Raw genomic sequence first — 25,855 nt, 5'->3', positions numbered from 1 at the left:
TTTGTTTTTTTTTTTAGTCATTTAGTCGTGTCTGACTCTTCATGACCCCATGGACCAGAGCACGCCAGGCACTCCTGTCTTCCACTGCCTCCTGCAGTTTGGTCAGACTCATGTTGGTAGCTTCAAGAACACTGTCCAATCATTTCATCCTCTGTCGTCCCCTTCTCCTTGTGCCCTCAATCTTCCCCAACATCAGGGTCTTTTCTAGGGAGTCTTCTCTTCTCATGAGGTGGCCAAAGTATTGGAGCCTTAGCTTCAGGATCTGTCCTTCCAGTGAAAAATCAGGGCTGATTTCCTTCAGAATGGATAGGTTTGATCTTCTTACAGTCCATGGGACTCTCAAGAGTCTCCTCCAGCACCATAATTCAAAAGCATCAATTCTTCGGCAATCAGCCTTCTTTATGGTTACAAGAAAGGACACTTCAAATAAACTTTCTGATGGTAAGAGCTGTTAGAAAGTGGGATGGACTCTCTTAGAAGGTGGTGGACTCTCCTTCATTGGATGTTTTAAGCAGAAGTAGGATGGCCACTTGTCGTGGATGCTTCAGTTGAGATTCCTGCATTGCAAGGGAAGCTAGGTGATCGTCAGGGTCCTTTCCAATGCTACAATTGTATGATCCTGTGACTGCCTTCCTCTGTTTTATAGCAACATATATAATCAAAAACCAAAAACACTTCACAAACAACAAACATTTTGGAGAAAGGAACTGGTCACTAAGAGTGACAAGGGTATTACAACCAGGGCACTGCATTTTATACAGTAATCAGAGCAGCAAGTCAACCAACTACGCTGAGGAACAATTGTTCATTAAAAAAAGAAGAAGAAGAAAGAAGGCAAAATTCTAGTTTGAGAACAACAGTCTACATTAGTCTCACTCCTGCCATATACATTTATGCGGGAAATTGTGTGGGGAAGGAACAATACAATATTGTCTGTCTGGCAAAAGGTCATTTGTTTTGCATCCGAGAAAATGGATATGACTTTTTTTAAAGGGCATGTTTTGTTCCTCTCCTCATTTAGAATTAAAACACTGAACAGAGAGTGCTGACAATTGTTGTGTGTCCTTGCCTTAGAGGAACCCAAACCTATTGGGTGTCATCCCCCACCCCCGACACACCAAGATCTTCTTGGGCTCTCAGTAGCCCTTTTCTTCATGAGAAGCAGACATTTGAAAATAAATGACTGCATTTCATATTTAAGAGAGAAGGCAGCTTACAATTTAAAAATTGACATTCACAGCAAGAGCGTTGCAAATATACAGATATCTCCACATCAGTAAAAAACTATTAGGAATCTGCTCAGCTACCAGCCACAGATTAAAGATAAAGTACTCAAGATCTGTGGCAGCTAAAGCAGCCAAGAAAACCCACTATAAAATTATGTTGAGCTTTTACTGTTGTAGCAGTAGAGATCTCTAATTTATTTAAAATCACAGATCGGATTCTATGACATATTATATTTCAGGAAGTAGTGTACTCCCTGTGACATTCTGTGTGCGCACAAAGGATTTTCAGAGCAATCCTTTCCCTTGGGGAAAAAACCAGCAAAGATTTTAAAAGCACTATTAAAACGCATGGAGAAATAATAAATTTGTCAACTAGTACTTAAAAGACAACAGAAAGAACACCAAGTAAGCTTTCCTGGAGAGCAAATTCCTCAAGAAGGTATCACAACTGAAAAAGTCCTCTCTCAAGTAGTTACCTGCCTCACCTTTGGTCTGTGTTTCTCAAACTTGGGTCCCGAGCTGTTGTTGGACTACAACTCCCATCATCCCTGACTACTAGTCCTGCTAGCTAGGGATGATGTGAGTTGTAGTCCAACAGCAGCTGGGTACCCAAGTTTGAGGAAAAACTGCCTTAGGTAGTAGGTGTACCTGCAAGACGGCCTTCAAAGCAAATCTCAATATATGGTAATGTTGCCGTGAAATAACCTTAAATCCCAGATAAAGCTTCAGTCACTTATTTAAATACATATTATATGACAGTTATATTTAAATACATATTAATGTCCAAGAAACTATGCAGCAGAACTTTTCAATCTAATCACAAAGGCTTATGTAGGACAAAACAAAAATTTGTACAGACATTGAACTCAAGGCCTTATAGAATTGAGACATGTCCAGGTATCACTTAACATTGTTAAGTAATAATAAAAAATCTACAAATATATAGAGATATAAATAAAAAGAGAGGACAAACAATGACATGGGAGAGCATTGTTCTTTAGCTGTCCACCTCATCTTCTATTTTCAAAAAATATAAATGGTTATGCATTTGTTCATAAATATGATTGCGTCTGTCACAGTCCAAAAAAATGAAAGACAACATCTACTAACCTGTGGATTACTCTATATCAGCTTCTACCATTGACTTCAAAATGGGAAGAAACAAAATCTAGTCAAATGAGAACCATTCTACAGTAATATACATATATGAACTTACTTGAAAACTGAATGGCAAATCCAGATTTGCTGATATAGAAGTCTGTGTCAAACTGGATTGTAACTATGTTGAGAGTGCTGTGGATGCCTTCTGGAATAAGAGAGCCACTAATTTCTTTTAACAGCATATCGTTTTCAGGTGGACCATCCCAGACACGTAGAATATCATGTGATGCTTCAGTATCAAATGCTAGAAACTGGAGGCTGTTAACAACATCAGTGGTTTAACAATCCGCATAACTTATAATTGCAAGAAAATCGTTGCAACAAATGGTGCACTTCTCTACATGCCTACTTAAAATTTCCCAATGAGCTGAATAGGGCTCGCTCCCAGGTGAGCAGCTATAGGACTGCAGCCAAAATTTATGTTCCCAAAAGTTAAAGCTTAGGCAGTGTAACCTTTGACTACAAATAAACCATTGATGTCAAGGTCTAATTGCACTTAATTTATTTTTTAACACATATATGCAATAATTCAAAGCAAATTAATGAACAAAGATGTTAACTGTCCAAAGCCTTGCAACACAATGATTACAGAGGCTGCATTTCTAATGCCTTGCCAAATGTGTTTTGACTCTGAAGAGTCTTTCTCAGTGCCATCTATTTTGAGAGCATGCAAGATAATAATAATAATAATAATAATAATAATAATAATAATAATAATAATAATAATAAATTTTATTTATATCCCGCCCTCCCCAGCCGAAGCCGGGCTCAGGACGGTAACAACACTAAAACAGTGCAACATTATAAAAACATTATAAAAATTAATTAAAATCAAAATTGATGGCAACCATAAACTAAAGTTTTGTAAAGATTGCCAAAGAAGGGAGTCAGGCTGCGCCCTGACCAAAGGCCTGGTGGAACAGCTCTGTCTTGCAGGCCCTGCAGAAAGATGTCAAGTCCTGCAGGGCCCTTGTCTCTTGTGACAGAGTGTTCCACCAGGTTGGAGCCGCAGCCGAAAAAGCCCTGGCTCTAGTTGAGGCCATCCTAACCTCTCTGTGGCCTGGAACCTTCAAGATGTTTTTATTTGAAGACCGTAAGTTCCTCTGTGGGCCATACCAGGAGAGGCGGTCCCATAGGTACGAGGGTCCTAGGCCGTATAGGGCTTTGAAGGTTAAAACCAGCACCTTAAACCTGATCCTGTACTCCACCAGGAGCCAGTGCAGCTGGTATAGCACCGGATGAATGTGCTCGCAGCGAAGACCCCGTAAGGATAATACACTATGTATGTAAAACCATACAAACCATAAAATGTTGTAAAACCATACAAGGTTATTCAGCTATTACTGCATAGTCTATTGACTACCGGCTGGATATTGTATTTGAATATAGTTTCATATATGGGACGTGGGTGGCACTGTGGGTTAAACCACTGTGTCGCTTGGGCATGCCAATGGAATGGTTGGCAGTTCGAATCCCCGCAATGGGGTGAGCTCCCATTGTTCAGTCCCAGCTCCTGACAATCTAGCAGTTTGAAAGCACACAGTGCAAGTAGATAAATAGGTACTGCCCTGGCGGGAAGGTAAATAGCGTTTCCGTGTGTTGCTCTGGTTTCGCCAGAAGCGGCTTAGTCATGCTAGCCACATGACCCGGAAAAACTCTCTGCAGAAGCGGACAAACACCGGCTCCCTCAGCCTGTAAAGCGAGATGAGCGCCACAACCCCAGAGTCGTTCGCAACTGGACTTAATTGTAAGGCGTCCCTTTACCTTTTATAGTTTCATATTATTGCATACATGCATTAAATAAATATATTAAGTGCATTTAGACCTTGACTTCAGTTCTTCATTTTTATCATGGCAGTTATTCCTGGACAATGTGATAAATTGTTGGGATCTGCATGAAACATTACTATGCAATGGAAGGACAGCATTCCAGACATACCGTCACATCACATGTCAAATGAAAGTGAGCTCTGATCCCCTCCCAGCAATATCCCACAGCAGCATCTTTTCCCACGATTCCCAAGGAGAGTTGACACTGTTGCTGGAGCAGAGAGACATTCTACTTTCAGGGCATGAAGATCTATTTCCCACCAGCACAGAGCTCAATAAAACCTATCAGACACCCCAGTTAACTCTTCTATACTTCTTTAACATCAGGTTTTTAGAAGGTGACTGCCTGCAAACAATATTTTTTTGGAACTGCTCTTTGGACTCGTTAATTATAATGTGAAGTGTGTTTTGTTTAAAAATAGATCTACAATTACAAAGGTGTGTTGTTGTTGTTGTTTTAAAGATGTTCTCCTTTAGCTTCCAAACTATTCAACTGCTTTAGCTTGGAAGTGCCTTGGAGACAGAATTATTAACACATAGAAAAATTGATGCAGGCTGCTCTGCTTACATGGGATAGTGTGGAATCTAAGTTAAACTGATTAATGGATACTACTGAATTCTCTTTGCCCAGGACAAAGGCCCACTTGTCCAATGTACATCTAGGTCATCTTTATATGTTTGCTTCTGTAAGTGCATATAGCTGCTCTCAGAACTCAGGCTGTTACTTAAATACTGAGCAAAATTGAAAGTTAAAAAAGAAAAGAAAAGAAAAGAAAAGAAAAGAAAAGAAAAGAAAAGAGCCCTTGGAATGCCAATGAAAATTTTACAGGCCACGTTTCTTATTTTGAAACTTTGGTTCTCCACAAAATAAGATCACATTGAAGTACCTGACAATGTTTCCTGGATCAACTTCAATCATCCACATACACCGCAGATTATTGTCATAAGGAAAAGGATAGCCTGGAGATAAGATTCTTCCTGAGGATTCTCCTTTAAAACGACCTCCACACTCAGCTAGTAAAAACAAATTAGAAAATTATTTCTGATAAAGTTTCTATTAATATTTCTGTTCTACCTTTCGTTTATAACAAATTATTTCTTTATTTCACAGTTCATGACCAATTATATTATGTTAGAGAGCTGGATACTAGTCAAAAATACTCTTGTCCTAATGTTATGAGATCAAATGTGACGTCAAATTCCTAATGGCATGATTTTTATTATTTTAAAAAATGATTATCATAATTCAACCATTATCTGCATAGAATCGGATACTTTCTCTTTGGCATTAGAAGGAAGAGAAAGGTTGTCTATCAGCCAAAATGTCTGTATAAGTGATGAGCCAAACATTCATTCCCATTAGTGTGGAAACATTTCCATTGTGTGAAAACGAAGAAGGGATTTCTGCTGTTTTCTTTGAGGGGATACAAAATTTCAGTGAAATTTCTTGAGGTTTAAGGGTTGGTTTGCCATACTCATGAACAAGTTGGTAGAGGGGCATCTCCCCTCGCCCCCATTTCTAAACCTTTAAAAAGTTTGTCATTTCTGTCCATTTTGCATTATCCGTATCATAAACTGTGACCTGTCTTCCTGTCGCCCAGATCACCAGGTAAATCATGCTCATTGTGTCATCTGTTTATCTTAGATCCCCTCTCAGAGGAAGAGTAAAAACAGAGTAGGAATTCTATCTTTTAGTTGGCAACTTTAATCTGTGGCGCAATTTAGGGAGTTGGAAACTGCTACTGGGAATGAAACTGTCACCAAAGAGATGAAGGATCTTAGTGACAGGAGCAATTTCCATTCCATTCAGGGGTGGGAAAGTAATAGGTAAACTTTCCCTCCCACAGGATGCATTTCTAGAAACAAACCTCCCTCTTCATGCCGGTAATAAAAATAGCTACTGCCCAGAAGCTACCCTAACCAAACTGGCTGAGTATGGTATTGGCGAACTCCAGGAAAACCATTCTGGAGAATTTAGCATCTACACCATAGTGATCTATCTTTGGACTTCATGGCTTCCCTGACAGTTATGGTGCTCTCTTTACTTATTATTGACAGAGCAAAGTATTCCTCAATTTGGTCTTTGCCCCAGGGCTTAGGTAGGATAATTTGAAAATAGGGGGAGGTTGACATAACTCCTTTGTTATGGTCAGAGCACTTCCTTGTTAGGCTTGGTTTCATGTCCGCAGTTGTCCCTGAAGGACAGTCCTCTCCAGATATGCAGTAATCCAGGATCAAATCTCTGCTCAACCACAAAGCTTGCTTGGTGACACTGGACCGGGATAAAGGCAAATGTTAAAGCTAAAGAGAAATCTAGTACCGATACAAGATGGCAAAGGATAGTCCCATGCCCTTCTTTCTCCAGTCATGCACTTAAGAAGGCTGCTTCCATGGAGTGTGTAACCAGGATTGCATCCATAAATGATGGTGCTGCCGGCAAAGTGGCCTTGATCACTTATCTTGTACCCAAATTGTGGCACACCTGGATCCTCACAATGAGAAAGTTCAAAACCTGTGAAAGAGGAGAAAATGGTAGTGTCACCAAACTAGGAAGTTTGCTGGAACATGATTCATCATTCATTTTAGAGGGGTGTATGTGTGTGTATTTAAACCTAAATTATTTAATTTCTGTGCCATGAACATGCCAACAAAAAGAACATTCAAAGCTGAAGTACAAATTGTTCTGCATTCAGTCTGATCTGTTTGTGGGGGCATTAGGCAATGTTGTGTCCTGAAAATGTTGTCTCACACTTCCCGTGCATCTTCCCATCACTTTCCTTATTATCCCCCCACCCCCCCCAAAAAAACCTGAGTTACAGATAAAGTGGGTTTGCTGCACATGCGCTCCAAATCAACCATCATTGTGCAATTTGTATTTGACAGTATGTGACTGAATCCCACCCCAAAACAACAATGTAGAAGTGTCTGTTATCCATTCAAAATGAGCTTGCATGCCCCATTCTCAGGATGAGGAACAGAGTGGTCATGGCTTTTCCGTACCCTATCCCTTGTTCTACTTTCTGAAATACTTACTGGTATAAACAAGCTGAAAACCTTCATCTGTTCCCTCAGAATCTGAATTAAACTCAAGCCAAAGGTGATTTGAAGTACTGCTCAGTGTCAATCCTCTCAGGGAAGCACCAGTGAATGCACCTAGCAAGTGTGCTGTATTATCCCTCCCATCATATATCTGTAAAACAAATTGGCCTTGCATAATTTAAATAGGCATAACGGAGAAGCAGCAAAGTAAGTCCCATATTTCAATTAGGAAACAGATCTAGGCTGTTGCATTTCCTTATTACATGTTGGGCACAGGATATTTTCTAAACATTGTCTTCTTTTTAAGCTAAGTCAATTCAAACAGAAAGAAAAACCCAAAACCTGCACAGGAGTAGCCAGGAACAGGGTTTCCATTTCAGCACAGAGTTTGCTTGTTTGTTTAATTCCTGCACTTGCTTTGCCACTGCCAATATTTTAATGTTAGCATCCATACACAGTAAGTGATAATTTGGTATACTCATTTCCACATCATGAAACAAACAAGCAAACAAACAAATAAATAAATAAATAACTGCAATCTCTTTCCAGTTGTGATATGAAAGCAGCCACTGAAGAATTTCACTAAATAAGGAGTTTTGCAGATTGATATTGAAAGCAAACAAAAAAGATCACAATGGAACAAACAGATTAACTGGTTGAAAGGTGGAAGGACAACGGACTTCCGGAGGCGGCGCAAAACGGCAATGGCGGTCCTCTTTACTCAGTGAAGAGGGGCTCCGCGAAAAAGGGTCGTCCGCTACGGCGAAGCGGAGACCCATTCAGACAAACCGCAGGCAGAGCGAGCCTGTGGCCGTGGGACTCAGCGGGTGCCAGAAGCCCCCCCAGAAGCGAGGAAGGGACCTCGTAAGAGGCTCCGGATCGTGAACGGGGGAGCGGCGCTGTGAGTTCATCGCTCTTTTCGCGGAAGTGAAGCCGCGCTGCTGTTGCTGATGAGCGCCGACCTTTCTTCTTGAAAAACATCGAAATTGGCTGCAATCTACCCGTGAGTAAGGGGCATCAAAGAACTGATTAAGGATTAATTTAAATTTGTCTATTTCGGCTGAAAACGGGAGGCGAGTAACAGGAAGTCCGCCTTCCGGTCCTGCTAATCAGAGCAAAGCAAAAGAACCCGATGCGGGCTGAAGCGCTAAAAAGAGATTTTGAAAGAAGTAAGAAGGGGCATTAGACTGTGTGTTTTTAGAAATTGAAAAGAGTGAAGAAGTAAATTTTTTTGGTTCATTGTGTTAGAGAATCCTCCTCCTACTGTGAAGAGATGTGGAATTGAAGGGGATAACCGAGTTATTGGACTGCCAGTGTTGTAAAGGAGTACTGTCAGGCTGCTGAAACTTTTTCCTTAACATAAACTGTTGCATTGATGGATACACTATCGCTTTAATACTGTCATTGAAACCTCTCCGTTACCTTGTGGCACTAATTTGAAACAGAACTTTCTGAAAGCCTCCTTTCTGAACTTGGGGACTTCAGTTGAAATAGGAGCTTTGATGGTGGAAAAGAAACTTTCTTTCCTATGAAAACCCCCCCTAGTGGATTTGCGGAGGCATTGAGGTCTGGGAACTGTATCCTATTGGGATTTTTTGTGGTTTAATTGTTTATACTCTGGGCTTGCCTTTCTCATGGATTGAAAGACTATTTGACCTTGAACAGCAGCTGGGGAATGAGTGGCCCAGCGAAAACAAGAGCAGCTAAAGCTAAGGAAGCTTTAGCTGAGGAAGCTAAAGAAAAGAAAAAAGATAAGAGAGCTGGGCAGCTTGTCCAAACAACCTTGATTCATCATCGTAGATCCTCGGTGCCAACTGTGCTGACGGCGCAGGAGGAAGAAGTTGAAACGCCTGCTACAGAAGAAATGGCAGCTGGAGGAACTGATCCAGTCTTGAAACAAATTTTGGAACAACTGGCACTTCTGAATAAGAAGGTGGACGATCAGTCATCTAAAATTGATAGAGCTACATCTACTATCAGCAAGTTAACAGATCAGGTTTCGCAGCACACTCAGGCTATTGAGAAACTGCAAGGAGCTACGGCGGAGAATTACAAACTAGCTGCGGAAGCCAATCAAAAAGCTGAGCAAGCGTGCAAGAAGGTGGAAGAGATCAAAGGGGAAGTAAGACCTTTGAAAAGACAGGTAGGAGAACAGCAAGCCTACCTATCAATGGTGGAACTGAAAAGTAAGGAATGTAATCTTAGGCTGAGGGCTGTCCCAGAGTTGGAACAGGGCAACCTAGAGAAATTCTTGACGGAGTTGTTCTCTAAATTTTGGGGGGTTGAAGAAGATAAAGATTTCAGGATTGTGACGGCCTTCAGACTGGGAAGATCGGTTAAGAAAGATAAGTCCAGAGACTGTTTGGTTTGTTTGAGAACAAGAGAGGAAAGAGACAAGATATTAGGCCAACATTTTAAAAAATCCCTGGAAGTTGAAGGCAAAAGGGCAGAAATTTATAGAGACATTCCTAAATATCTGTTGGACCTTAGAGCCACATACACAGACTTGGCCAAATTGTTAAGATACAACGCAATCCCTTATAGGTGGGAATTTCCTCAAGGTCTGTCATTCACCTATAGAGGAAAGAAGGTAAGAATTAAAACACCAGAAGACCACCAGAAGTTCCTACACGACAACGAGGAGGACCTCCAAAAGAGAGCTACAGATTCCTGGCCTCCACCACCGGGATTGCCACCAGGATCTATACCATCTGGAGGCGGCCCGGCACCACAGCTTCCGGAAAAGGACGACAAACTAGATACCCAACTGTGATACCCAAGAAGTAGGCCGGGATGTCTCTACAGCTTCTTAGTTGGAATATAAATGGCGGGAATTCTCCAGAAAAACGCAGAAAAGTATTTCATATTTTGAAAAAAGAACAATTGGACATTATTTGCCTGCAAGAAACGCATGTGACAAGACTCCACAGAAAAGTGTTAATCAATAAAAGGTTAGGCCAAGAATTTATTTCATCGGATAAAGTTAAGAAAAGAGGAGTGGTGATTTATGCAAAGGAGAACTTGTCCCCAAAATTTGTATTTAAAGATGAACAGGGCAGAATCTTGGCAATTGAAATCCAGACACAAGGAGAAAAGTTTTTAATTCTAGGAATCTACGCCCCAAATGATGGAAAATCGGAATTTTTTAAGAAGCTGCACGAGATTATGCTGGACTATTTGGACTACAATAACATTATCATGTTGGGAGACATGAACGGTGTCGCCTCAGTGAATATGGATAAGTCACAAAGTGCTAATATAACGAAAGATGGCAGACTACCAAAAACCTTTTTTGAAATGACTGACAATTTGGATTTGATTGACATATGGAGGATCAAGAACCCTCTAGGGAAAGAAGGAACTTTTTTTTCTGAGGCCCATATGACATGGACGCGAATCGACCAAATATGGATAACTAGAGGGCTGGCACCTAAGACCAGAAAAGTGGAAATCTGCCCAAAAACCTGCTCCGACCACAACGCCTTGAGAATGGAACTGAGACTAAATACAACCGGATCGTTCAGATGGAGAATGAATGACGCTTTGTTAAGAGATCAGGAGATTGTTAAGAAGGCCCAAAAAGTTTTAAAGGACTATTTTGAAATAAACTTAAAGACAAATGTGGAAAAAAGAATAATCTGGGACGCAAGCAAAGCAGTTATAAGAGGGTTTCTAATACAACAGAACACGATTAAAAAAAGACTCTGGAATGAAAAGAAGGAGAAGATCTTGGAGAGAATAAGAGAAGGAGAGAGAAAACTGAGATCCAGGCCTAAATCAAAGGAAGTATTGAGAGAAGTGAAGTTTTTCCAGGCACAATATTCGAAACTGATAAATCAAGAGGTGGAATGGAAAATTAAACAAATGAAACAAAGATCCTTTGAATCTGCTAACAAATGTGGAAAATTGTTGGCTTGGCAGTTGAAAAAGAGACAAAAACTTAACACAGTTACAAATCTAGAGATCGAAGGGAGAATGGTTCAGAAACCCGATGAAATTAGAAAGTCCTTCCAGAGATATTTCAAAGAACTTTATTCTCAAAGGCCACAAAAAAGCTCAGAGGTGGACCAATTTGTTATAACTAATGGATTACAAAAAATACCCCAGGAAATGAGAGCAATCCTGAACTGTAATATTACAACTCAAGAAATTGAATGCGCCATTCAGAACCTTCAACTGGGCAAATCTCCGGGACCTGATGGACTTACTTCCAAATATTATAAGGTATTGAAGGATTCATTGATACAACCATTGCTGGAAGTTTGCAACCAGATTATGGAGGGGAGGAAGGCACCGGAAACGTGGAAAGAAGCTTTCATCACGTTGATCCCAAAACTAGAATCTGAAAAAACTCAACTTAAAAACTACCGTCCTATCTCACTCCTAAATGTGGATTACAAAATTTTTGCAGATATTTTGGCAAGTAGGTTTAAGAAAGTTTTAAATGAAGTGATTCATAAGGACCAAGCAGGCTTTCTCCCTGGTAGGCATTTATTTGACAACACAAGAAACATCATCGACATTTTGGAGTTTTTACAGATTAATTCAAACACAAGAGCGGTGTTGATTTTTATTGATGCGGAGAAGGCCTTTGACAACATTTCTTGGCTGTTTATGAAGAAAAATTTGGAAAGGATGGGAGTAGGGCGGGGGTTTGAAATGGAATAGAAGCAATTTATTCAGAACAAAAAGCTAAATTGATAGTAAACAACGTGGTGACAGAGGAGTTTAAAATTGAAAAAGGAACACGACAGGGGTGCCCTCTATCTCCTCTGTTGTTTATTTCTGTCCTGGAGGTGCTATTGAACATGATCAGAAATGACCGGTTGGCACAGGGAATTGTGGTCGGAGAGAAACAATATAAACTGAAAGCATTTGCAGATGACTTGGTATTAACACTACAGGAGCCAGCCTCTAGTACTAAAAGAGCGTTAGAATTAATTTCTGACTTTGGTCGGGTGGCGGGATTTAAGCTGAACAAACAAAAAACTAAAGTTCTAGCAAAAAATTTGACAACTACTGAAATAGAGGAGTTCAGAAAAGAAACGGAATTAAATGTGGTTAAAAAAGTAAAGTATCTAGGGGTGCACTTGACCTCCAAAAATTTGAATTTGTTTAAGGACAATTATGAGAAATGTTGGTCAGAGATCAAAAGAGACTTGGAAACATGGTCAAGACTGAAACTTTCCTTGTTGGGCAGAATAGCTGCTATAAAGATGAATGTATTGCCGAAAATGTTATTTCTGTTTCAGGCCCTCCAGATCGTGGACAAGGTGGAATGTTTTGGAAGATGGCAGAGGGATTTATCTAAATTTGTCTGGCAGGGCAAAAAGCCCCGAATAAAGTTTAAAATACTAACAGATGCGAAAGAAAGAGGGGGGTTTGCCCTGCCGGACTTGAGGTTATATTATGAAGCAGCAGCCCTCTGCTGGTTGAAGGATTGGATTTTATTGGAGAACACCGATGTCCTTGACCTGGAGGGATTTGATAATGCTTTTGGGTGGCATGCATATCTGTGGTATGACAAGGTTAAAGTTCATAAATTGTTCAAAAACCATATTGTCAGAAGGGCAATTTTCACGGTCTGGTCAAAATATAAAGACTTATTGGAGAGTAAAACTCCGAGGTGGCTCTCACCGATGGAGGCCAAAGCACGTAAAAGACTCAATATGGAGGCCCACTGGCCTAAATATTGGGAAATAATCGAAAAAATTGGAGATAAATGGAGGCTACAGAGTATGGAAAAGTTAAAAAACAAGGTGCGAGATTGGTTGCATTATGCTCAAATCCAGGAAGTTTTTAAAGCAGACAAAAAAGTGGGTTTTCAGGAGGAAAAATCGAAACTAGAAACAGAGTTGCTTGAGCCAAAATCTAAGCTAATTTCGAGAATGTATAACTTGTTGCTTAAATGGAACACACAGGATGAGATTGTCAAATCCTCTATGATAAAGTGGGCACAGGACTTGGGGCATAACATTATGTTTGAAGACTGGGAAAGGTTATGGAACACCGGAATGAAATTCACGGCATGTACTGCCTTGAAGGAAAACATTATGAAAATGATATACCGGTGGTACATGACCCCAGTCAAGCTTGCAAAGATATATCACCTGTCCGATAATAAATGTTGGAAATGTAAGGAAGAGGAAGGGACATTTTTACACCTCTGGTGGACCTGCCCGAAAGTGAAGGCCTTCTGGGAAATGATACATAATGAACTAAAAAAGGTGCTGAGATTCACCTTACCTAAGAAACCGGAGGCCTTCCTTCTGGGCATGGTAGACCAGAGGATGGTCAAGAAAGATAGAACTTTCTTTATGTACGCTACTACAGCAGCGAGGATTTTGTTGGCAAAGCACTGGAAGACACAAAATCTACCCACAATGGAAGAATGGCAGACGCAGCTGATGGACTATATGGAGTTGGCTGAAATGACTGGCAGAATTCGAGACTCGGGAGAAGAAGAAACGGAGGAAGTTTGGGAAAATTTTAAGGACTACTTGAAAAAGCATTATAAGTTGTATGAATGTTAAAAAATGCTCCTTTCTAGGAAGGTATAGCTTCAGCATCGGCAAATTTCTGAATTGATAAATAAGACACTATAAGACAGAAGTGAGATAATGAAATATTTTTATTGTGTGGAAATTAAAAATTAATGCAATTGTACTGAAATGTTTACATCAGATAACACGATAAAATGGAAGATATATTGTTATGTATAAAATAAGTTAACAAATTGCTGAGGTTTTGGTTACACAGGGAATGCAGTGCTCGGGAGATGGGGGGAGTCCATTGGATCTATGGAAGTTTGTATTTGAAAGTGGAAATTTGTTTATTAAAAACCTAATAAAATATTTATAAAAAAAAAAAAAGAAAGGTGGAAGGACAACGTAATCTATATATAAATTGGAAGCCAAAAATATTCATTCATTCATTCAACTTCCTATCCTGAGCAGGTTTTCTCCACCTGCAGATACGCTTGAAACCACACTTTGATGACAAAAACATTTCAAGACGCAATCTGTATTTAATAGCGTTCAGCCAGTTTCAAATGCAGTTTTCAGATCAGAAGTTGTCATGTTCCATTTTGAGTTTATGGAGAATTAAAACTTCAGCTGGATTATCTATAGATGCTATATTTAAAGCTTAGAATCTTTAAGGAATACTTATATTTGCACTTGACTAAAATCTACATTTCATTTCTGACACAAAGTAAAACACAAAGGATTAAAAGTTTATCTTGTACTTAAAAAATACAAAACAAACATTTGGTATCAGCTTATATCAACATAAAAGTATTTTTCTCCTTATGGTGTGAACTGAAAACATTAAAAATTAATATGGTATGCTTCATATTTATGTTATTTTATATCAAATGATTTCTTAAATATTGGAATAAGAAAAAAAAAACCCCACACATCTTAGGCTGCATTCCTATACTCATTTACCTGGAAGTAAAACCCACTGAACTCAATGGGAATTACTTCTGAGCAGATATGCATAGGACTGAATTATTAGCCTTGTTTTCACCTTTACATTGAACATATGAGCACATGAAGCTGCCTAACACCAAATGAGACCATTAGTCTTCTAGCCTGCAGATGACACCAAATTATTCAGGTTGGTGAAAAACCAACTAGACCATGAAGAGATTCAAAGGAATTTCTCTATACTGGCTGAATGGGCAATACAATGGAAAATGAGATTCAGTGTTAGTAAGTGATGCACAAGGTGGAGATCTAAACCACACACAAACTGAAGGAATATCAATTGGCTGAAACAAATGATGCCACCAAACTTGCTATGGTTACCTAGCATGTAACAGAAACTAATTGATCTTTATGTGCCCAGCTGAATTACAAAATAAGTGCAACTGCCCCCCTTCCTATTCTTGGCATGCATCTCAGATGCAATCACCCTCCATCAATCCCATTTCCTTCCCACTCACTTATCTAATGGTGCCTGTGGAGTCATTTTCCCAGGTAACCTACGAAAGTCACCATGCTCACCAGGAAGACTGGTTTCCTTTCAACAGGTGGAAAACCCTGGAGCTGTTGCTCTTGTTCCCTGCTCATGGGCTTTCTGTAAGTTTCTATTTGGACATATTTGGACCAGAATGATGGACCAGATGGTCTTTCAGCCTGACCCAACAGGGTTCTTACAGTAATTACTTAAATAACAGTGAACCTGTGACCCTCCCAATGTTATGGAACTCTGACTCCTGTCAGCCCCAGCCAGCCTCTGTTCAGTTATGCAGAGAGTTGTACTCCGATAAAAATGGAAGGGCAATGAGCCCCACCGCAAAGCCTTTCACTGTCTGCAATTGAGACTGCATTATGAGTTTCAGTAGGATATGGAAGGAGACATTCTTGAGTGAAACACATATGTGGCACTATTCTAGGACACATGAAAATGATGTGGCCTAATAGCATTATAGCTTACCAATGAAAAGAAGAAAATAACTAAGTTAACAACAAACGGACAACAAAAACTAAATTGGCTTATCAACTTAATTCATGAATTAAGCTAATTGAAATGCTGATAAAGGCTATCTGTTAAATGGAGGAAGAAGATAAATTGTTTCTGAAATATTGTTACAATGGATGTAATGAAACATGTTTAAGAAGATTCAGGTAGATGTTACATAGGTATTAATTTAACACATCAGTTGACTATAATCCCACTAGAATTTATTACTACTACTATTATTATTATTTACTAGTACAATTATTTATTTTAAATTTACATTCATCAAATTGCAAATAACTTTATTTGCAAATAAACATGCAAAAATACAAATACGGATTACTATTACTTGCCTACAAATATAAAACTGTTTTCAGGATCAATACTGGCAATTTAATAAATCAATAAACCAATAAACTAATTCCTGTGAACATAAGGTTATAGAAAAGTATGTAATGGTCCATGTAATGATAATGGTGGTGATGTGAAGTTAAGTATCCAGTCTAGTTAAATGTTTGGTTGCCTTTAATACAGTAGGATAACCAGATGAATTATATATGTTTTGAGATAACAAATACATCAGCCCAAAATCACAATGTACCTTAAGGACATCTGCTTGTGCTAAATGGAATGTTCTGGCAGATATGTTGATTCCTTTTCCTGCCTGCACTTGAATGCTGTAGATACATTCGTGGTTGTTTTCATAGTTGAGTGGGTAATTGGGGGACAGCAAAATTCCTTCATTATTTGTGGCAGAGGCTCCACATTCAGCTGTAAGTAAAACAGAATTCGAGGTATAGCTCAACAGAGAACATCAAACGTTTCACTTATGTGGGAAGTGTAAATACTATCAAATAGCCTATCATATACATTTGCCGCTAACTAAAGTTCTGTGACAAAAATAAGTGTTTGATTCTGATCTATGAGACACATTTTCCTTGTCTCTATATGTTTATGTACTAATTGTTATATCCGTACATTATTAGTCACACTAATTATTTAAACTTTCTGTTCTGAAATCTTTATCTCTGATTTTGTTGCTCCACTTGTATCACCTCTATTCATTTTTCCAGACATTTCTGAAAACAGGGCAATAAACCTGAAACAATGCCTTGGGAAATACTTATACAATCTTTGGAAGAATAAATCATCTCCAGTGTTGATACAATAAAATGAAGCACAGTCGTGGGTGGAATAAATAACGATGGAAAACCAAGAGTTATTCAAAAGTGATCAATGTAATCAAAGGGAGCAAAAATAATTCTACCTAATAAAATAACAGAGGGAAACAAGTTCCATACAGAAACTGCATTAAGATTGAATGAAAGTTGTGAATACTTTATTAAAAACAAAGAAATCACATTGCAAGTGTAGTGTAACTAAGTGATATGCATGGTCTAACCCACAATTAAAGGAAAGAGAAAGATAGAGGAAGGAAGGAAGGAAGGAAGGAAGGAAGGAAGGAAGGAAGGAAGGAAGGAAGGAAGATGGCAAGTTTTATCACCTTTAATAATCTTATTATGATGAGAGGCAATAAAAAGTTGGAATGAAAAAAGTCATTTCATCTACATTCATCAGAAAGCCCAGGGTGACAATAGTACATCATGTTGTGGCAGAAACACCTAATCTACTCCAATCATGGAACCCTATCCTAATCATATTTACATGGAAGTCACTTTGATTAAATAATGTTTCGATGATCCTAGAACAAGCAACTGCCCCTTGCACATGAAAACACATCACCAATATTTAAACCTGGATCCCCCTCTCATTTTTTCATCATGTATATATATGCAGACATGTAGAGCTAGGTCATAAATCAGCACAATCTCTGATTAACTGGAGGGTGAAACATTGTACCCCTTCTTCCTTACACTCTGTGGGCTGGTGCACAAAAGGAACTAGCCAGAACTGTAGAGTTGGAAGGGAGCATGAGGATCATCTAGTCCAACCTCCTGCAATGCTGGAATCTTTTCGCCCAATGTGGGGCTCAAACTCATGACCCCGAGATCAAGTTTCATGCTGTACTGACAGCGCTATCCCAGATCTTCGTATTTGGTAAGAGCTACAAAGAAGCACCATTTGCAACACCTTCGTATACGGCTGCAACAATGTGCAATATCGCAGAGTGGTCTATATTTTATTTTATTTGAATAATCCCAAGATACATAAATTGCAATGACAACTGCAACGACAAACTGCATTTCCATTTGTGCCATGCCTGGGTTCTTTGGTGGCTTCCACATTATCTCAAGACTCAAGGTGCTTGTATGTGAGTGTAAAACTCGCAATAGATTCCTTGAAACAAAGGTCCCAGTACTGAAACTGAGCCCTACATTTCAAATATCTTTGATTAGTTCTCATAACGGAAGAAGGGTGAAAATCCAAAGCACCCTCCCCACTTACATATCCTGCAGTCCTTAAAGTGCTGGACACTCATAGCTTGAAGGTCAATGGCTCCAAAAGAGCAGAAGCTGTTTGAGGAATACTTGACATCTGCCTGGGCTTCTCAGTTGGCATAGCCCTCGGGTTTATTGACTGCAGAAGAACTGCCCTTCCACTCTTTTCAAAAAGACTTAGTGAGCGAAATAACGGGTGATGGGTGTTATTAGGTAAGAAGGAAAGGAAGAGGAACACCTGTCCACCAATCACAGTGGCAGAAAGTTGGGTAGGTGAAGTGACAGGGTATGTCTGCAAAAGTATCTCTTTCTTTTGCAATTTCTGCATAATAAATTGTTGTTCAAAATCCCCAAACATTTCTACTGTAAGAGAGATTCAGCAGTGCAAGGAGAGATGGCAGTATTTTGAGCATGCACTATTTTCTCATGGGGAAAAACTCAAATGAACATGTTATTTGGTTGACACATCAACTTGAAATTTCAAAAAACTATTGAGAATGCTGGCCCTGTTCCAATATCCCATATAGAAGAAGCTAAGTGATGCAGGAAGGCTGCAGGAACATATGGGCATCTTAATACTAAATAAAACTGCAGTACAAGGGTGACATTTCTCACGCCTAGGGAATTTTTTAGTAGAGCACAATCTCTTTTATCAAGTGCACTTCTCTATTCAGCAGCTTTAAATACATTTTAAATTAAGGAGGGGCAAAATGTATATGTGGGGTTTAATTAGGAAAATGTATGGCAAAATTAAGATTTCACAATGTATAATGTTCTAATTTGCTTCTAAATTCTAAGCCACTCAAAGAAAAAAATCTTTATACAACACAACAATCCATTTCCTAAGAACCTCATTCATTACTACAAACAAAGGGATGCTATTTTGAGAGATTAGGACAATTCCCCCTCTTCTTTTGAGAGTTTTAATGGTATAATCCCAATAAAGAAAGAATAGGTATGTCGTACTTTCAGTGCCAGAACAAATGGAAAAAAATGTGGATAACTTAGATCTAGGATTCATTTTTGCTAAAATTTAAAAATGAAGGGTAGGATTCAGTATTGCACAATGGCAAATGTTGTATCTGCAGAAGCATTACACTTTGCCAGATGAAATAATCCCCATACACTGTTATGGAGCTTCTAGCCCAGGCAAATCCCAAGGGTTGTGAAAGGTCTTTGTGATGGAGCTCTCCTAAAATGCATTATTTGTAATGTGGGGAAATGATCAAAAGCATCTATCTCCCTACTCTGAACACTGAACATTCGCCTGCGAATAGAACCAGGAAACCTGACAAATTAAGGTGAAAAGACATGGGAGATGCAAAGGCTATATTGTTTCAGAACTAATTGGAGTGGTATCATGCTTATCCATGCGGTATAGTTGCAACTCCATGGACAATGACTACACATACAAGCAAATGAAAGCAGCTGACCACGTACCCACACACCTGGGCAGAGGTGCACTCCACACTCTTCGGCCTCCACCGAGGCAGATAATCTCTGAAGCCCCTTCCAAGCGGTATCCAGAAGAACAGGAGAACGTTAGAGTGTCTCCAACTCCAAAGTTAAATCCTATTCTGCTTCCAAACTGAGGAGTCCCGGGATCCTCACAAGGTTCAAGATTATATTCTACAGAGGCAAAAAAAAAAAATCAAATTATTGCTTCAAAAAGAATTAAAGGCTTCTTCATCACCCACCCTGTGCATTATAACAAGCACACATTTGTACCTGAGCCTCAGGTACAATTTAGCCTTCAGATACATTTTCAGAATAAATGATCATATAAGTAAATAGGCAATTCAGCTACAATTTAAAAAACCATGCCCATAAACACTCATAGCATCTGAGAGATGCGTGCTTACCATTCCTATAAGAGCTATAAATGTCTCTGAGTCTGACACATAAAATGAACCAAAATAACTGTGCAGCATAAAAGCATGGCCAATTTCCTCATGGGCTCCCACTTCTTGAAATTAGACTTCAAATCACTCTGATACAGTGTGATTTTCCCAATGAATAATGTGCTTTACAGTTTATTATCATTTTCTTCAGCGTCCACTACTGAAAATGCCACAGCAGATGAACTGAGATTGTTATTACAGAAGCGACAACGAAAACAATTGTAAGGTCTATTTTTAAGAAGTGTAAGAAAAGTTACTCGTCATAACAAATATATTTGGACTGTCGCTTTCTCCCAACACCACCACCTCTGCCTCTTCGAGATCAAGCCCAGTGAAATAGCAAATGTTCCTCCGCTTTATACAAATAGCTCATTTTGCTGCCTTACCAGAGAAAGTAATATTAAATCCTTCATATGATATTGAAAAGTCAGAAATAAAGCGCAACTGAGCCCTGAAATTTCCATAGAGACCAGCGTTGATTGCTGACGGAAGTTCTGAGCCAGTCAGGCGTGCCAGAGGCTGAGTGAAGCTGCGATTCTCCGTGATTAGTAAGTAGTCGTGATGATCTTCCAAATGAAAGGTGTGAAAGGTGAACTGCACTCCTATTAGAAAAATAAAATTAGACTCACATATCACATAGTTAACATGAAAGCAATTATATCACTGATTAAACTCATACATTTCATTACAAACAGACTCAGAAAATTAAACACAACTTACATTATCCTTGTTCTCATTCCCCCAGCTTTTTTTGTGTGAGGTAGGGGAAAAGGAAGATTTATTATATATATATATATATATATATATATAGCATTTCTATGTGTTAATCTATATTTTGTGACTGGGTAGGAGGGCGAAGATTGCTTACACTGAAGCCATTGCTCATCATTTACAGAAGTGATGAATGAGTTTTGTTTGCCTTTTTAAAGGCAATCAAATGTAACTTCCCAAACTAAAATTGCTTTTTGTAACAGTGTCATTTGAATTTGGTGAAAGATGCAAGTTGAGGACAAGTTTGTTCTGAGGTGTACTAAAGCAGGCATAGGCAAACTCGGCCCTCCAGATGTTTTGGGACTACAACTCCCATCATTCCTAGCTAACAGGACCAGCGGTCAGGGATGATGGGAGTTGTAGTCCCAAAACATCTGGAGGGCCGAGTTTGCCTATGCCTGTAAAGGTTTTATTATTAAACTGCAATGCAGTAATCATCTATATTAAGCAAAGAAAGAAAAACAGTATTGTCAGGAATGATACTGAAATATGAATCTAAGCAAAAGAACAAAATTAGCTACAACCTCAACGCTTTATCCATTACACCACATTACAATTATGAGCACATTCCATCAAGACACTATTAAAATACTTGGGAATTTTTTAATCAAGAAAAAGGTGCCTCAATTGTTCTAGAGACACCTTTTTCTTGATTAAAAAATTCCCAAGTACAGTATTTCAATAGCCTCTTGATGGAACGTGCTCACAGTTGTAATGTGGTGTAATGGATAAAGTGTTGAGGTTGTATCTAATTTTGTCCTGTTGCTTAGCTTCATATTTCAATAGTGTGTGGATGGACTGTGTTAACAACTGAAATCTAGTGCAATGGATAAAGAGTTGGGATTGCCTCCTTTGCTCTTCCAAAGGCTCTCCCAGTTCTCTGGGACAGTTTTTTTTTTCTTTTTGGGGTGGGGTGGGCTGAAAAGGAAAGGAGGAATCAATAAAACACTAATTTACTTCCATCCATGGGAGTCCTCCACTGAACTGAACAATAGAAGAGAAACAGTTGGATATACCATTTGGATGAAAGCCAGAGTGATCCATATTCAAATCATCACACAGATCTTAATTTAACCCGATCTGTGTTTCTCAGTCTTATCCTACCCTGAGGCTATTTTGAGGATACAGTGGAGAAAGAAGAAGAAGAAGAATTTGGATTTGATACCCCACTTTATCACTACCCTAAGGAGTCTCAAAGTGGCTAATAATCTCCTTTTCCCTTCCTCCCCCACAACAAACACTCTGAGAGACTTCAGAGAAGTGTGACTAGCCCAAGGTGAATGTGGAAGAGTGGGGATGCGAACCTGGTTCACCGCTCTTAACCACTACACCACACTGGCTCTTAACCACATATGGCACCCTGAATGCAGCAAGTCCAACACTAGGAGCCAGTGCAAGTGCATCAGAAGACCAGGGTAGCCAGTCAATTAAAGCAACTCTGCACACTGTGGCCCAAAAAATTCCTCAATTTAGTTTTGCGCCATGTGAAAAAAGTACTTCCTTTACTCATTAATCTTCCAACATCCAGCTTTTCCTCATCTCTTCTGTCAATTATGACTGAATTCTTCTGACTGCATTATATTGTGAGTTACGTGTGAGTTACGTAGTGTGAGTTACGTAGTTACTGAGTTGTATCTCTTTATAATGTATTTATCACCATCACCATTATACTGTGGGGGATATTATTTTTGTTTGTTACTATGTTCTGTATCTTTATGTTTTTATATTGTAAACTGCCCTGTGATTCTTGGATGAAGGGTGTTATAGAAATTTAAGAAATAATAATCATTATCAGTGCTTTTTTGGGGGGGTGCAGGGGTACGCATACCCCTAAACATTTTGTGAATCTAAGTTTGGCCTCATTGAGGGGCAGGATTTCAATATGAGTAGGAAAATGAGAATACCCCTAAACTTTTTTTTTTAAGAAAAAAAGCACTGATGATGGTGATGATTTATGTTTGATGACATTATGTTATTATTAATTGGTTTACTTGTAGTTTTGTTTGAATTTGTTGGCATGTCTTATAATTGTCTCCAAAATACTGTGATATTTATTTAATGCTTATTGTGAGCTGCCGTGGACATCGTGCACCAAAGGGAAAGGACATGTAACTAAAAACTAAACTAAAGGTAGACTATTACATTTCTACTTTGCCTATTCAGTGTGATAATATTAAAAAGTGCCCCTCTGTCATTAGGACCTTCTGGGTTCTATCCTTTTCATACCTAAGTATTTTCTTCACTCTGGCAGCAAATTATATCAGGTTGCTATGCTTAGCAATTTACATTTATCGTGATTTACCTCCACTAGTATATCACTACATTGACTGGAATAGATCTGCAGTGGTCAGAGACACTGAAATGAATGGCTTATCTCTGTGGGGAAGGACTTTTTAAATCATTCTGTCAGCTGCCATGCAGAAAGTGATCTTCAACTTCCAGCTGTTCAGAAAAGTGTGTAAGGTCCCTACATTATCAGTCACAGCGTTATTTATCTCAGGAATGCAGTGATGGATGAATCTCACTACATGACCACAAGGCAAGTATGAACAGTGCATTTTGGTAACCTTTGATTGGATTCCCCATGTATATAAACAAAAAGTGATTCTAGTAAACAACCCCAAATCCTTGATCTCAAATGTCCTTTTTGTGTCAGAGCAATTCCAGAATAAAGGTTGAAGTGGCAGTCCACCTGCATGCTAGTTATTTGCCAGCCCATCATCAAAAACTTCAAGAATAGCCTCCCCACATTCACAGTGTGAAAATGGGGCAGAAGAAGCGAGGAGGCTCTTTTGACTCAGCAATACAGTATGTTGAGGGTAAACTGGGAATTACAGATACATAAAATTATTACACGAAGCTATAGATTCTAAGGAGGCTGAGTTAATTTATAAGGTCTCTTTATCCAACCCATGGGACTTTCTACAGGTCAAGCCCCTCACCTGTCCTGCTCTTTGCCCAGTGTGCTTTTGAATAGCTGGAATGTATTCTCAACTTGTTGTTTTCCTTGATGGTGGATATACAGGGTGGTCTTTCAAAAGAGGCCCCATGGAACATGTGTACTCTGTATCCACAGGGCCTAATTTAAAGGACTCACCCTGTAGAAGGTGTGTAGAAACACTTTGGCTTTTATGCAGCTTACATTTAGCCTATGGTGCAAAAGTATAAGTTGCATCTATTGTTCCTCTTCATTTTGGCTCTGGATCTACCTGCTATGAGGCCCTCAGGCTGAAAGTGGTTTCCTGCCCCATTTTAAGTCAACTTTTGCACTTGGTGTCATTTGTAGCCATCATCCTGCTGAATAACTTTATGAGAAAATAGAAACTCAAAACTAGAATGAAAATTATGTAAAATGTGTTGTGGTTATGAAAAATGTAATTCTATACCTTTTCCATGAGTAACATCCACAGTCCATGTGCAATTCAGTGAATTGGGATACAATTCAGGATAGCCTGGAGATAAAATAGTCCCACTTGGTCCTCTAACATCTCCGCCGCACAAAGCTGAAAAGGGTGGGGAGAGAAATGTAGTAGGCACATAAACGCAGGCAGTCATATTAAAACTAAGCATGTGAAATAGCAAGTTGAAATTCTATTATCTCTGTTTAAACAATAGCCTATATGTGGGAGTGCCAACAGTTCCCTTGGGTGACAAATCTCTAATTGTAGCCAATATTTACACGAAGTGCTCTGAAAGGAAACATGATTAATTAATTGTTGAGAAGCTTTGGTAATAAGTATTAAGAAAATGAATTGCTAATTATACTGGTTGATTTGAGAAATTCCTAGTTGGGGCGGGGGGGATGTTTCCATAATAAGAATGGAAATTATTTATATTTCAGAATCACACTGAATACTAAACACCAATATAAGTCTATCTAGGAAGGGGGTGTGCAACTGAGGGAGATATATTAAAGAGAGCTGGAAATAGCTTGAAAGAGGGAGTACTTCTGCATGCTGTGCACATGTGGTTCTTTTGTCCCATATCACTAATCAGTTTTTAAAGTCTCTGAAACAAAGTAAAAAGTATAGGTGTGTATCAAAACACACAGACAATGACTTACTTACTTGGAAGTAAACAATATACAGTGGTACCTCAGGTTAAGTACTTAATTCATTCCGGAGGTCCTGAAACTGTTCTTAACTTGAAGCACTACTTTAGCTAACGGGGCCTCCTGCTGCTGCCGTGCCGCCGGAGCCCGATTTCTATTCTCATCCTGAAGCAAAGTTCTTAACCTGAAGCACTATTTCTGGGTTAGCGGAGTCTTTAACCTGAAGCGTATGTAACCTGAAGCGTATGTAACTTGAGGTATCACTGTATCTTTATTCAGTCTAATAGCAGCAAGCACAAAGCCATGAAGTCAAGATCCCAAGGTACATTAGCTAGGGAACCAGAGAACTGTAGAACTGGAAAGTACCCTAGTTCAAAGACCTCAAAGGAAGGAGAGTCCACCACTTTCTGAGGCAGTCCGTTCTACTGTCGAACCACTCTTACCATTAGAAAGTTCTTCCTGATGTTTAGTTGGAATCTCTTTCTTGTAACTTGAAGCCATTGGTTCGATCATTACCTTCCGGAGCAGGAGGAAACAGGTTTGCTCCAGCCTCCATGTGATATTTGAAGATGGCTATCATATCTCCCATCAGTCTTCTCTTCTCAAGGATAAACATACCCAACTCCCTCAACCGTTCTGCATAAGGTCCTTAATCTTCTGAGTTGCTTTCCTCTGGTACACCTTTTAGCTGCAGGTTGTATCGTATTTTAATATTTGTGGGCTGGATTATGAACACTGGCTAGGATTAGAGGTTGGATCTGCATAGGTTTTTTATTTTATTTCGTAAGACTATTTGAGAGGGTTTTACCCTTAAAGGCAGCTGATAAGTATTTAAAAAAACAAAAACAAATAAATAGTCATCCCCACACAAACGTACGTTTTATGTAACTCATTTCCTAAACTCTCTTATTCTTTCCATGTCAACTTTTCCCCGCTCATCTACATCCCCCATCTCACATCACATCTCTCATCCCATTCTCATGGATTAAAGAATTTCTAATGCATCACATC

At 39.1% G+C, this 25,855-nt stretch overlaps 1 protein-coding gene across 5 annotated transcripts in view; it reads right to left on the bottom strand.

Moving 5' to 3' along the window:
* The window catches only part of CSMD3 (CUB and Sushi multiple domains 3), a 584,176-nt gene that overhangs the window by 173,039 nt on the left and 385,282 nt on the right, over positions 1–25,855 (bottom strand). For all 5 annotated transcript variants that reach the window (XR_014170321.1, XM_081918582.1, XM_081918583.1 and 2 more), the window contains 8 exons: positions 24,180–24,296; positions 20,409–20,624; positions 19,562–19,750; positions 16,324–16,493; positions 7,251–7,407; positions 6,538–6,729; positions 5,105–5,231; positions 2,443–2,645 (listed from right to left, as the gene is read on the bottom strand). Coding sequence is in view for 4 of the 5 variants with exons in the window: in XM_081918582.1 (XP_081774708.1) it covers positions 2,443–2,645; positions 5,105–5,231; positions 6,538–6,729; positions 7,251–7,407; positions 16,324–16,493; positions 19,562–19,750; positions 20,409–20,624; positions 24,180–24,296 (1,371 nt within the window). In the remaining variant the exon portion in view is untranslated. The remainder of the gene's footprint in view (positions 1–2,442; positions 2,646–5,104; positions 5,232–6,537; positions 6,730–7,250; positions 7,408–16,323; positions 16,494–19,561; positions 19,751–20,408; positions 20,625–24,179; positions 24,297–25,855) is intronic.

This window comes from Podarcis melisellensis (genome assembly GCF_964234715.1).
Source record: "Podarcis melisellensis genome assembly, chromosome: 7".
NCBI lineage: Eukaryota > Metazoa > Chordata > Lepidosauria > Squamata > Lacertidae > Podarcis > Podarcis melisellensis.
Note: the sequence above shows the minus strand (reverse complement) of the source record. Positions and strands in the feature narration are given on the sequence as shown.